Genomic DNA, 14,589 nt, shown 5'->3' with positions numbered 1-14,589 from the left:
TCTTCTTAGTTGAATAGAACCATTAGTTTACTTTGTGTTGCAATTTAGTCTTTAGCAAATGTAAATTAAATGACCATTTGACATTGAGGAACGGGTCTTAGGAAGAACAGAGAGGAAGCTTACTAATATTCCAAGGCAGCCTTGTGTGCCAGCAACAGCACCAGTTGCTTCAGACTTTCTAAAAGGCACTTTGAGAATATTGTTTGAATGATGGATTTGAGTATGCAGAAACAAATTTTGTGCAATAACTCTGTGTGGTGTGGTTCCTGAGGAGGCAGGAGGGTAAATAATAAAATGTGCCATTACTGGTTATTAAAGGACCTAATCATGGGTTAGAATTATAACCCTTTATCAGAAGGTCCAGACAGATTGAATGGCTTTTTCAAGGTCATGCAGTCTATTAACACTAATGCAAAAACTAAAATCTATATCCATGATGTTCTCCCCCGACCAATATCATGCTGCTTCTTAGGAGTGGGTTTTTAACCAGATCTGGAGAAACATCAGTATACATTTTGATATCTTGCCCACACAAACTATAGTCCTTTAGGAGGTGGAGTGTGGGATGTCTGTGTGTGTGTGTGTGTGTGTGTGTAGCAGAAGGGAAGACATATGGATTTGTGTATTGAGCAGGAAAACGTCAGGTCCTAAGTGTTCCAGGAATACTCTTTTGTCAGGAATGTTTGTGCCACACTTAAGGAAAGAAAAACTGGATTTAGAAAGTCTAGTGAAAAGAAAAGATAAATGACAAAGAATGAGGTAACAATGGCCAAAATCAAGGGTGTGGTAATTGTGATTGATGGGTCAGGGGAAGTTACAGAGACAGGTGTTAAAAAATGATTTAAAGTTTCTATCTATGCTGTTTCTCTCTCTCTGGAGAAGGCAGAGGAATAATTGAAATCATGAGGTTAATGATCTGACCAGACCTGGATTTAAATCTTGACTTCTCCAAATACAAACTTCATGTCTTTGGCATGTAACTTATTCTCTTTAAAGCGTCTCACAGAGTTGTTCATAAGGAATCCATGAGATAATCTATCTAAAGTATTCAGTACAGTGCCTGATACCATAAAGATAAGATATGGAATCTGGGTCTATGGGAGAAGCTTCAGTAACTGATTCTGATACTGAAGGTCCTTGACAACCAACCAACTGGAAGAGTCTCTTTTCTGGTCTCATTCTGGAGGGTAATGACCCCAAGAGAGGTGACCTGAGTGAAAGGCTCCAGGCCAGGATAACCCAAAATATCTGCTTGCTACCCATACAGGAACCGGGTAGCCATGTTTCTCTGGCAGAGGGATTCTCTTGGCATGTCAAGCACTCCTGGTCAGATTTCTTCTTTCTGCTTTCATTGTTCTGCATGCTGCCACCAAGCTTAGCTCCTAAAGCTACAGGCTGGTTTTAGAACCTGGTAGGCCCTGAGTACTGGAGTTGTTGTATGGATTTCCTGCCTCACAAAGGAGCAGGAGAGTAGGTGGCACAGCAGTAGGAGCAGAAGGAAGGAGAAATGAAACAGGAAGTCAAGTGGGAAAGAGAGACAGGAAGTCTAGACAACTTAGGATCATGACCCAGATACCAGGCATCTCTCTTATTACAGGTGCTGTAGAAATGAGTGACTGTCTGGGCTTTGTTCCTCTGTTGAGTTGACTGGAGGGATATTGCTCTCATACGTATACTCAACTGTGTGACTTCATGCATAAGTGGATGTTACTTGCTCAATTTTTCCCCTCGAGAGAAATCACTTCCTTAAGTGGGAGATATTTCTCAGCCTGGGGAAGATAGCGATTTTCTCAATCTGTTTTTCCCCAGTTGGCATATATATGAAAGACAACTGGGAAAATATCGATTGAAAGAAGTATTGCGGAGCGGCATTTATTCAAGACTCAAAATATATCTGGTAGTTTATAGAGCAGAGAGATAGATGTAGTCCCTTAAGGCTTCACTTGTGAGCATCAGCATTGACTGAGGAGAGCTAATTTACTATTTTCCTAGAGGAAATGGAGTTGAGAAGAATGATTACAGCAAACTGCTTAAACAGAAAAAGTGTCACAACTTTTTATTGAGTCTTGTTTGGGATGTTTTTGTAAACTTATCAATCATTTTGTGACAGTTTACGGTGTAACAAGATTTTGGTGTTTGTGAAACATCCTTTTGAAACTGCCCCAAACTAGATTTCTTTGTTTCTCTCTCATCATACTGACATTGGGTCGAAGTTTATGAATCTTGAATGACCAGTCTATTAGCTAACACTCTTGATTGCAAGTTACAGAAGTAAACTTGACTTTGAAAAGAAAGGGAATCCATGTAAAAGAAAAGGAAAGTTTTAGGGAGGTTCAGGACAAGAAATCCAACTGGGCTGCAGGTATGTTTTGAAGTTCAATTCTGGAAAGCCCTTAGCGTCTCAGGTTAAGGCTTTCCCATAGCTGCCTAGTTGCGTATTATAATTTCAATCTCCTAAAGTGACTGCAGAGCAGTTTAAATGACTAGTCCACATTGTTAGGAGACACAATCTATTTGCTGCCCACTGCTCACCCTCTGAGGTCAGTAGGCCACCCCTGGTTTCATCATACATACTATGAACTTGGTTTCTGGGGGTGTAGCTCTGTGGATTTGGGGGCATGGAGGGCAGTTTCCAGAAAAGGAAAGTTGTTATGGTCGTGGTGGATGTGCCAAATTCCTCTATCCTGCTATGCCCAGAATGAGAATGCTGCCTGGCACCGAGGATGCTCTCTGTATTTACCAGATGAAATAGTTATTGACTGAATGCACTGGCAAGGCTATGAGAACGTGTTTGGCTAGATAAATGAAGAATGTTTTGCATTTTGAACGTCATGACAGTGGACTTTATGAGTCGATTACTGTAACAGTTAACTGAAAACTAAAGTTACATTAGTTAACATCATTTGATTTCCATGCTGTTTTTCTGTATTTGTGAAACCATTTTAAAATTTAAAAAAATATAAATTTTTGTGAGAACATTTGAATGACAATACATGTTTATTTATTTTAATAGTGTTTATTTCTCTATTTTTTAAAAATTTATTTGATGGACATGAAGACTAAGCCTGGAGTAATTCGCCCAGTACCTGTAAAATCCAAAATCTTACTGAAGAAGGAGGAGGAAATCTATGAACCCAACCCTTTCAGTAAATACCTGGAAGATAACAGTGACCTCTTTTCTGAGCAGGTGAGCATCCCCATGAGAAAATCTTGGATATTTTGATAAATGACTATATAAAACCTAGTGCTGCCTCTCTGAATATAGTGTGTGCAAGACTGTGTTCATCTGATTGGAATATCCTTAGTAATAAAAAAAAGATCCAATTTTGCATAATAAAAAGAAATTCTTATATATTTTCAGGATGGTATTTTGAAGTATTTCAATGTTTTTTTCCTAAAAATTTTCTACCTAGTGCTGGTATTGTTTTGGGACTTTGCTCTCTATAAAGACACTGGTTGGATGAGTCAAATAGGTGTTGCACTCTTATTTCTAAAATCCTGTCTCCTTTTGAAGAGATGCAATATTTTAGATTTAGTATATTAGTACGTTTGACAAAATTTCTATTGTCTGGATTCATATTGACATAGTAGAGGTGAGGTGAGGGCCTAGATTGAGTGGTACTAGTTAGAGGACAGGGGCTCAAGTTATCCAAGGCTTTGTTGCTCATTTGGTTTACATGTAAAGAAGGTCTTCCCCTTGTATATGCTTTATGTTGGAGGTAGTATAATGGAAGGTTGTTGATGGTACTTTATAAGATATTTGGAAAAATATGAAAATACATGATATAAAACTTGGTAAATTATTTCAAAGATAATCTTGACATATTTATTTGTCTTATTAAAATGCAACAAATAGACATAGGTTATGTGGTTTATATGTCAAACATTATTATGTGGATAAGCAATGTAAGCAATCCAGAAATCTTTCTGGATACAACAAGGACACATAAGATCACCACATTTGGTAATCTGTAATAAAATTACATTCATATTTATGAAACATAAGGAATATCTTATCTGCCACACATTAGCTCTATAAGCCTGAGAAAATTGTTTCATCTTTCTAGGCTTCAGTTTCTTTCTTTTTTTTCTAAAGGTATGCTTTTTTTGGGGGGGTGGGGGGAGGAAGATTGGCCCTGAGCTAACATCTGTTGCCAATCTTCCTCTCTTTTTCCCTCCCCAAAGCCCCAGGACATAGTTGTATATACTAGTGGTAAGTCCTTCTAGTGCCTCTATGTGGGACGCCATCTGAGCATGGCTTGATGAGAGGTGCATAGGTTCACGCCCAGGAGCTGAAAAGGCAAACCCTGGGCTGCCGAAGTGGAGTGCACAAACTTAACCAATGGGCTATGGGGCCGGCCCCAAGGTTTCAGTTTCTTAATGCATAAAAAGAGGCATTCAGATCAGGAACTTCCTAAAGATCCTTCAAACTCTGAAATTTGGGTTACTTAAATTTAAGTTTGACCCTGACTGGGTCAGAAATCCCTCTGTAGCCTTGGGAAAGTTCAGTATAAATACCTTCTCAAGATTAACTATAGATTTTATTTATCGAATGGAGATGAAAATATTTTCTGTCTGTATATACTTTCTGAAGAGTGATATGATTTTGATAAGTTAAAAATTTTTAGAAGACACTAATATCATTGAAAATGATAATTAAAGGCAATTATTTTCATTTTATGGAATAAAATGTAGTTCTCAATTTAAATTAGAGAAATCTTATTTATCTGTAGATGTGTCTTCACTAATTCACTAATTCACAGTGTGGGATCATTACAAAAAATTTATAAGAATAATCTAGTTTTATATGACAAAAATGCCAACAGTTAAAATAAATTTCACATATAACTTACATTCTTCGAAATATGATCTAATGCTCTAAAATAATTTGTTCTTTTGTATTAGAATAATTTCAAACTTATGCATTTTATTTTACACGAGATTCTTTGCAGAATATCAGGTTAATCTACCTATAATTTATCACAATTTACTGTCCTCTGAAATGATAAATTCCATTTTTAAATGTAGAAAATTCTTGTCATTCAAAGGAGTTGCCATTTGTTTTCATTACTTTTCCTGACTACACAGCAACTTCAAAGCTCTGTTTATGTACAACACAAACCTAGGTATTTCCAGAGAATTTGTTGAAAATTTGAGCTCTTTTGCAAGTATTAAGGTGCCACAGACATAGTCTTATTTATATTTTCTTTCCATCAATTTTTTCTTGTGCGTATCCCAACTTCTGTGTGGAACATGGGAAGAAGGAGTTTGCAGACTCAGAATTGAAAGAAGTCTAGCATACTACTTAAAAGTGAATTTCAAATGTTCCCTGGTCTTATTCATTGACCCTGCATGAAAGGGAAAAGATAATAGAACCTTGGGGCCACTACACCCTGGAAACTGAGTATACTATCAACTGGCCTCCTTATATTGAGCTCGGACTGTCGTCTCATTGTGTCCAGTGCTACAGGGGAGGCAAGGGCCAAAGACGGCTCATAAGAGTAGATGCTTAGATCTACTTAAAAAAATGAATTGACTAGTAATTTATAATCTCAGTATTGCTACTTCATCAGAACTTCCATAGAAGGGAGCACATTCAGATTCAGTTCTGGTCACTACTGTGTTCTATACTGCTGCCACAGACTGGATTGAATGGTTCCAAACTCAGCTGATCTCACCCACCCATGTAATGGGAAATGTGCCGGACAGTTGGGCCAAATTGAAGCAGCTCACATTCACTAATCTGTCTTGTACTGGGGGCAGTTCCACATGACAGGAGATGTTGGATGGGATTGTTAAGGCAATAAATTTCCCCTGGCAGCTTCACTGTCATAAAATATGATTTCAAACTTTCTGTTATAAAAGATCACAAACTAAAGATGATGAGACCAGACGGGAATGAATTTACTGTTGCTTAAGAAGGTGCATCTGGGCAGGCTTTTAAACTGATAATGAACTGAAAATTTGCCTGGAGACAGCCTCTGAGTACTAAAAGCAAAGTTGGAAACCAAATGCATAATCAAGTAATTGAGACTTGTTAATCAACAACTTTTACACGAAAATGGCATAGGCCAGGAAGCATCATTCTATATTAGATGGATTTTTGAACAAAAATGCTTCAGAATGAAGCTTATGCTTCGCTGGAATTACCTTTAAATCCATTACTGTATCAATTTGTGGTCCTTTTGGGTTATTACAAAGTATCCTCACTCTCCACATGTGGATTTAAAACTATGGTGATGTGCTTTGAAGCATAGTTCTATTGAGAATGAACAGCAGTGTTGGAAAATAATTAACAGAATCGATTGGACAAATGGGCACACAGAAGACAGAGCATCTCAGAAAATCAATTTACTGACGAGAATGAAGATACTAGAGAATTGAATGGTTTTTAGTTTGTCTGACTACTTGTGAGTTTGCAAAATATATTGATTGCTTTCTGGTCATTTAATGTATCTAATTAGCTAAAGGTGGTTTCTTCCCTGAAGTTTCTCAATTTAATACGAATAGCAGTTGCTAACCTCAGTTGTATAAAATGTTCCATAAAATATTCTCTCTCATTTTTTATAAATGAGTCATTCAACCCTTGATATTAGATATGTCATTTCCTTCTTAAAGCCCTAGAGAAATGTATCAAAAAGTTTTGAACAGAATTAAAGGAGGAATATTGTAATTTCGTCTGATTTTTCTGGAAATACTCTCCTTTTTTAAAAAAAAAATGAGAAATAACACTTGCCAGCATGTAGGCCTCAAATTTTATTTTCCTTCTAATTTACTTCAGTGGGGAAAAGAACATGATTTTGTACAAAAATGACCATTTAACGAATTTCCTTCACACTACTTCACAGACAACATAAAAGGATAATTATAGGGAATTTTCTCGTTGTAGTATTTTCATTCTTTCTTTCCTTCTGATTTTTCTCAGACATCTGACTTGCTTCTGTGGGGGACAGGAATTGGCCACTCCAAGATATGTCTCTTTGGCATGAGGATTATTTTAGGCTGGTTACTTTTAAAAACTGCAGACGGGAAGGAGGCTCTGAGGAGTAGAAGTTACTTACCCTTTGTTAAGAGACATTTACATTGTAAAGGAAATCTCCATCTGTAAAGGTGCCTCCCTCTCTGTACCAGGAAGAATTGGGGCAGATGACCTTATCTCTAGAAACTCTTAATCAATGCCAAAGTCAAGGACTTAAATCTGCATTTGTTCACTGTACTTGTGTGGTAATCTCCCATGATCAACTCCCCCTCCACCCCCAACATCCTCCTTTGTCTTTAGCTGAATATGATATTTAAGGTGGTGGCTTTAGCCATATTGGTGAGTTGCTCAGTTTGCCTGAGCCTCTCCCATGTATACATGTTATAAAGCTGTGTTTAATTTTCTCCTGTTATTCTGTCTCATGTGAATTTAATTTGTTCTCCGGGCAGAAGAACCCACAATGGGTAGAGGAAATGTCTTCCTCCCCTACACCTCCCTTCCCTACCAAATGCTCTCTGTTTGACATTCAGCTTTGATGATTATGTGAGTGACTTTCAGATTTCTATATAAATATTCATCAAGTTATATTTCCACTGTGATCTTCTTCACCTTCACTTCCTTGTGTCACTCACATGTTAAGACTACAGGGCAAATACTCACCTTTGTCATCAGGTGAAACTGACAATATTGCCTTTTATTCTGAATGACTTTTGGCTTTGCCACAAATTAGTACTTTTTCAGTATTTGTTTCTCAATCAAGATGGCTCATTCTTTTTTGTCATAAAATTATCTTTTATCATTGCTAACATTTTATTAAGAAATATTTTTAGAGTAAAACATTTAACCTCTTTAGGTCTAGAAATGATTAAGTGATTTGTTGGTTTGTTTTAAGGGGGAGAGAACTGTATTTCCTTATAGTGTTACATTTCTTTTGGAAGGGTTAAAACCAGAGATTTGTCTTCTCCAAGTTTTACCATGTTGTTTTTGTTTATTCAAGTAGTGAAATCTTTGTGAGTTTTTCTCTTCTTTTGTTTTCCTTCCTCCCTCCCTTTCTTCTTTCCTTCCTCTATATGTAACAGGTAATAGACAATTTATCATAAACAGGTTATGTACTATATGTAATAGATAATTTATCATCAACACAATCAACCATTTTTTCAGTTTTATACGTTTTTTAAACAGTGTCCTTTAGAGATAATATTTGCTTTTTACTCCAGGATAGAATCAGATGGAATCACCTCTTTAAACTTAGGATTTCATCTCTCCCCTTTTTTGGCTTTAGTTTTCTCTTGACCTTGTGTGTGTGTCAAGGTTGGAATATTGGAATAAAGAATTGCAATTTTCCGTAGCAGGTGTCTACGTTGCTAAAGGAGTTTTTCCCTGCCCCCCTTCACTTGCCTTGTGTAGGGGTCAGAATCTTAAAGAGATTTTCACTGGCTTAAACCACCCTCCCCCCACACAAAAAGGGCCTATTTGCCACTTCTATCATAATTGATAGAATTATCCTAATAATTCTAATAATTAGTTAAGCTCTAAAACATTAGCTGCTTAACAAATATTTGGTGAATAAGTACTGTCTGACCTTACCCCAATCTACTGAGAAACAAGGACAATCTGAAAGCTTTAAGCAAATGTATTCTCTATGCTTTGTTCACCCATGCTATCCCTATATGTCTTTATTTAAGAGGGATGGCCATTGCCAAATTTAGAACCTCTGGGTAAATTTGCTCCAGTTTTAAAATAAGGCCTTGTTAAAATAGAATTAAAAATCCTATATTGGTTTCATCTGAAAAGTATTAAACAACAGTTAGAATGCAAAAGAGAGAAGGTAGCTGTGTAAAAATAATTTTAAGTAATATCCAAATTAAATGTTATTCAGAGATTAGAAAGTTAGTTTTATTTGTTGGCAAGAAAAAAGGTGCACTCTTCTGTTTTACTTTACAGACATCTCTATCCCAAAACTTCTCCTTGAACTTTGAGTCAAGGTCATCCTATGAATAGAACTGTAGATGGAAGCAATCACGTGTCTTTGGCATAATTTTGTCTTATGGTATATAAGATAATTTTGGTAAAACTAAGGCCTCTTTCCTAGGACACTGTCTACAGTGCTCTCCTCGCTCTCTCCCTCCCTCCACAGTTTCAATTCCACAACTGAAATACAATAAGAGTGAGAAGCCTGTGATTTTCTTTGCTCTACTGTACATTTTCTTTGACCCATGAAAAGCAGAATCAAGGTAGAGTGCATAGAGGACGTAGTAAAAACCTGATGTAGTCTTTGACTCTAAACGCTAACACTGATGTGTTTGAAACATGTTATCATCTCTAAACATTGGAGAGATTGTTACAGATTTTAAAATGTGGGTGAGATCAGACTTTGAATGTAAAGGTCACAAATGTAAAGGTCACAGCAAGATATATAAGTTTGAAGAGGAATTGTGTGAAGAGTGTTGGGATAAAGATAAAATAACTAAGTAGGTAATTTCAGCAGAGAAAAGAATAAATCCAAATGAGAAGAGCAGACAAAAGAACACAAAGGAGAGAGAGAAGCAGAGAGCTAAAACTGGTAAATAAACTGTCTTTTCAATTCTCTTAAAAAAAACAGACAGCTTGAGAAGTACAGCCTATAGAAAACTGAAGTCAGGCTACTGAAGCAGGTGATTTAAAATAACTATATGGAAAAAAGAAAATGGGATTAAAAATGTACTTTTCTTTATTTCAAAACTTGCATGGAAAGGAGATCTGTAGTAAATTTGTAAATTCAAAATTGGTGATTTCCTAAGGATGGGAGCTGGTAGGTATTTAGAGTTTTTCAAAAATAATGTTCTAATCTCCAAATATGGACATCCTAAATGAGATTTAATCTATTGTGGCCCAGCTATCCAAATATCAATTATCTTATGGAGCTCTAGATCTTTAATATATATTTTTTTGCGTGAGGAAGATTCACCCTGAGCTAACATCTGTGTCAGTCTTCCTCTACTTTATATGTGGGTCACCACCACAGCATGGCTGATGGGTGGTGTAGGTCTGTACCCAGGACCTGAACCCATGAACCTGGGCTGCCAAAGTGGAGTACATCAAATTTAACTACCAAGCCAGGGGCCAGCCCCACTTTAATATTTGTTTTACCTTACTTTTCCTTGAAAATAGAAAAGTACATTTGGTAAGAAAATAAACAACTACCAGGAACTGGATTGTCAGTTATCTTTATCTAGTAGAGTTAAGAAGCTTAGCACATTTTACCTGCTCAAATAAAAGCAAGTATAGGTGATATTTATTCCATTGGGTAAGTTCAGAAAAATAGAGGTATTGTTCTCAGTCTTTGGCTAAATGGTCTCTGGGAAGTATTGGGCCCTCATGAATTGTATTTGGTGGAAGCACTGGCCCTTGGCAGGGTATTGTAGGGTCAAGCTAGTTTCATCTCCCATTTTAGAACCCACATTCAGGCAGGATATGATGACTTTATTCATTTTGATGTGTAATTAAACCAAAGGGAAACTAGGGCATCTTGGATTTACAGAAAGAGCTCTGGAATGTGGATTCTAGTCATGATTATGTGGTTAACCAGCTTTGCCCAGTGTATTTGTGAAACCTGAACCTCATCAATGAAATGAGGAGATTGGATTAGACCAGTGGTTCTTAACCAGGGTGACTTAGCTCCAGACATTGTTGGTTGACATGGCTGGGGAGGGGTGTGCTATTGGCATCTATTAGGTAGAGTCCAGGGATGCTACTAAACATCCTACAATGTACAGGACAGTCTCCCACAATAATTATCCTGCCCAAAATGTCACTAGTGCTGGGGTTGAGAACCCTGGACCAGACCATCTCTCGGCTCCCTTCCAGGTCTAAGAATACTGTGACTAATGAAAGTCAATACTATCCCTGCCAGCGGCATTTCGGTTCAACCAACATTGATTAGGTGTCTTCTTTTTGTATTTTAATTAAGAACTTTTCCTTATTTGATTTACACAAAAGAGGTAAGTTAGACACCATTTATGAATTTCTCTCATTCCACATAGCCTCTACTTAAAAAGATAGCCCTGTTTGATAAGCATCATACCTTTTCATTAGCTCTGGATATGTCAGCAAAATTATGGCTTCCCCATCTTTCTAGACATTTCTCCTTCCCTCTTGTGTTTCCCCAATTGTTAGGTTTCAGGATAATCAACTAAAAGATAAAATTTTAAAAGTCAGATAGTCTGTATGATAAATGTATGCTGTTGGATTAAGTCATTTCTGATGCTGGATCTTATTATCCGCTTAGAGTGTATGAAGGCACTGTATGAAGTAATTTTGAAGGTGCCCTCTCACCCTGAAATTCTGCATTTACATTTTTAATTATTATTGGAACCCTCCTGATATTCCACATCCTTAGGTGATCCAAAAAAGGAAGAAAAAAAAAGACCAAGTATTACTCAGGTCATAAGTTTGGAGAGATGGATAGTCTTATAATCTACTGTTTAGGTCAAAATCATGACAAATGATACCTATCCCCATAGAGTTTGCTATGATTTTTTTTTTCCTTTTGAATTGAGCAATTTTGGGTAGAGAATCTCTTTATTTTGACTTTTTCTTTCTTTAAAAATTACTTTGTATTTACTTCCTTTTCGTAGGGTATTGAGAAATCATCAATATGATTTATTGCCACTATTTCCCTTGGAATAACTAAAATTTTGTTTTGCCTTTCCTTAAGCTAGAAACCCTGGGAGGAGAGAGAATTTCTCTTCAAAATTTATATATATATGTATATATATGAGTGTGTATGTTTATACCAAAGATATACACATATTTAATAGCCTTTTAAAGGGCATTGGTATTTGCTACTTAAATTACTTTTTTTCCTTTTTTGCATTGGCAAACTTGACAACTTTTTTTTTTTTTTTTGAGGAAGATTGGCCCTGAGCTAACATCTGCTGCCAATCCTCCTCTTTTTGCTGAGGAAGACTGGCTATGAGCTAATATCCGTCCCCATCTTCCTCTACTTTATACGTGGTACGCCTACACAGCATGGCTTGCCAAGCGGTGCCATGTCTGCACCCGGGATCCGAACTGACGAACCCTGGGCCGCTGTAGCAGAACGTATGCACTTAGCTGCTGCACCACGGGGCAGGCCCCCATGGCAACTATTTTTGTTGCAAATAACCTAAATAGAAAGGCTAGGCAGGAAACCTAAAATTTAAGCAAAGATACTTTTTATAATGAAAGTGAAGATGGCTTTGCAAGTTTTTCCTGTCTCTGGATTTCTTGTTTCTGCATTCTTACATGCAGAAGACACCATACTTTGATTCATTTGTTTCATAATCAAAAATGACTCTGGGATAATCCTTGCGATAAACTTTGGGGATAATTTTTTCTCTTCTATCTCTCTCTGGGAGGTGATATGGGACTGGGTGACAGGCTCTATATGAGAAATATAATTTAGGGGCGGGCCCGGTGGCCCAGCGGTTAAATGCGCATGTTCTGCTTCAGCGGCCCAGGGTTCACCGGTTTGGATCCCGGGTGCGGACATGGCATCGCTTGGCAAAGCCATGCTGTGGTAGGCGTCTCACATATAAAGTAGAGGAAGATGGGCACGGATATTAGCTCAGGGCCAGTCTTCCTCAGCAGAAAGAGGGGGATTGGCAGTAGTTAGCTCAGGGCTAACTTTCCTCAAAAAAAAAAAAAAAAAACAAAAAGAAAAGAAATATAATTTACTTGAAGAACATCAACCCTTTCACGTAAATTCCTTGTTAATACAATAATCGATTCAAAGGAATAAGACCTCAGGATATTAAAAACTATAAGATCATTTTTCTTTAAAATTATAACACTTTGTTAACATGAGCAATATAAATGATGCATTTAATGCACCTAAAAATATAAATTCACCTAAATATATACTAATCTTGTACCATGAAGAAGTTTATAATGGTGTAACATTAAACCTATCTTGTATGTACACAGCCTGCTGAGAATTTCAAAATAGTAAAAGTGGATTTTTTTTTTTTTTTAAAACAAAGATATCTAAATGCTTTTGGTATCAATAGAGTAGGAATTAACTCATATTTGTGTGCAGGGTATCTCAGCTTTAAAATGTTACCTTAAAATAATAAAACTATGGTCTCTTCCTAGTTGTCCTAATGAAGACAGGGCAGCTCCTGAAATAAGTATGGAGTGGGCCTTAGAAGAGCAAGCAGTTTGCTATCTACGTACTTTTATAAGGAAGGTCCTACCTCCTCACAGTCAGTCAGAGATCTGCAGGTATCAGTCAAGTAACAAACTTTTTAGCCACTTGTCGTGATTGGATACTTTCTGCCATTTTGTGAAATGGAATCGTTCTCATGCTCCGTCTCTTACTGTTTTAAAATCCAACCAGTTCCCGAAATCTCCTGTCACTCTCAAGATGACCTCTCTCAGAGCTTCTTGTTTTTCCTCCCTCGATACACCTATTCTGTGGGTCCCATACCAGACAAGACACTGGGAAACTTGTGACTCATGTCATTTTGTCCACTTTTACTTGGAATCCAGCACACGTGTCTTCCCTAATCTGTGATTCACCAAATTTATCAGAGGTTATTTTAACCACCGCTGACTCCACCCCAGGCTCCAGCCCAGTACTGATGGTGGAGCAGAGCGACCTTTCTCAGTCCCTTACTGGGGCTTCTGATCTCCCCGTTTCCCTCTTTCTCCTCCATCCTGTTCTGCCCTGTCTCCTTTCCTCAGGCTAAGCAAACTTTCTGTGTTCTTACTCTGATTTATTGTATATTCTTCCAGAGTTTTGATGTCCTGAATCCTGGACTTTTGAAACCCAAAGGCTTTCTCTCTCAAAGTATTACCTCTGCCATACATTCCCAAAATCTATTCGGAAGCTCAAAATCCAAAAATTAACTCTTTAAAATTCTGCTCTATCACCACCAAAACTCCTACCCTGAGACATTAAGGTGGAATTAAGCCTTAGCTGCCTGAGTTGGTGGAAGGACCACAGAGCACGGGACTATGGGGGTGGAAGAGCCGGAAAATACTCTTCCCTGGATGTGGTCCCTGCAGTGCAGAGGAGTGCTGTGGTTTCCTGATGGATAGTGTCGCTGCTTTCTCCACACTCACTCTATTTTCTTCTGCTCTTAGCATTTGACCATTTCATGTTTGTGTCAGTCTCTGCAATAGATATGAGTGACTTCACAGGAAATAGAGCAGACCATATCCCTGCCCCCAGGGAGCTTAGATTCTAGTGGGTTCTAAATACTCTGAACCTTGATCTCTGTCTCCTTTCTGCCATTCTTACCCTTCTCTGCAACCCTCTTTGTTTCCTCATTCTAAACTGTCCACTTCACACTCAGGCTGCGCACTTCATGGCCTGGTCCTCTGGTCCTCTAATCCATTAAGGGCCCCTACCCTGGCTGTGGATTACTGGAGCCTTTGACTTTCCTGCTTCCTCAAAGGAGAGAAACATTGTGATAGAATGCAACGAGTGATCTTGCGTTGATCAGTCAACTCTCTGAACTTCAATTTTATCCTAGAAAAATGAGGCTACTGATTCCATTTCTAATGGTACCCATGGTAATCCCATTCATGGTTAAATGAAATAGTCACTGTGAAAGGGCTCTGAACACTTTAAAAGGGATGCAAAT

The 14,589-nt window shown here is 37.6% G+C and overlaps 1 protein-coding gene across 11 annotated transcripts in view; it reads left to right on the top strand.

Moving 5' to 3' along the window:
* Window positions 1-14,589, top strand: part of MLIP (muscular LMNA interacting protein) — a 231,919-nt gene that overhangs the window by 174,287 nt on the left and 43,043 nt on the right. For all 11 annotated transcript variants that reach the window (XM_046641218.1, XM_046641217.1, XM_046641223.1 and 8 more), the window contains one exon: window positions 3,059-3,187. In XM_046641218.1, coding sequence (XP_046497174.1) covers window positions 3,059-3,187 — 129 coding nt within the window. The remainder of the gene's footprint in view (window positions 1-3,058; window positions 3,188-14,589) is intronic.

Source organism: Equus quagga, chromosome 15, assembly GCF_021613505.1.
Source record: "Equus quagga isolate Etosha38 chromosome 15, UCLA_HA_Equagga_1.0, whole genome shotgun sequence".
Classification (NCBI taxonomy): domain Eukaryota; kingdom Metazoa; phylum Chordata; class Mammalia; order Perissodactyla; family Equidae; genus Equus; species Equus quagga.
The sequence above is the reverse complement of the archived record's forward strand: the minus strand, read 5'-3'. Positions and strand labels throughout refer to the sequence as shown.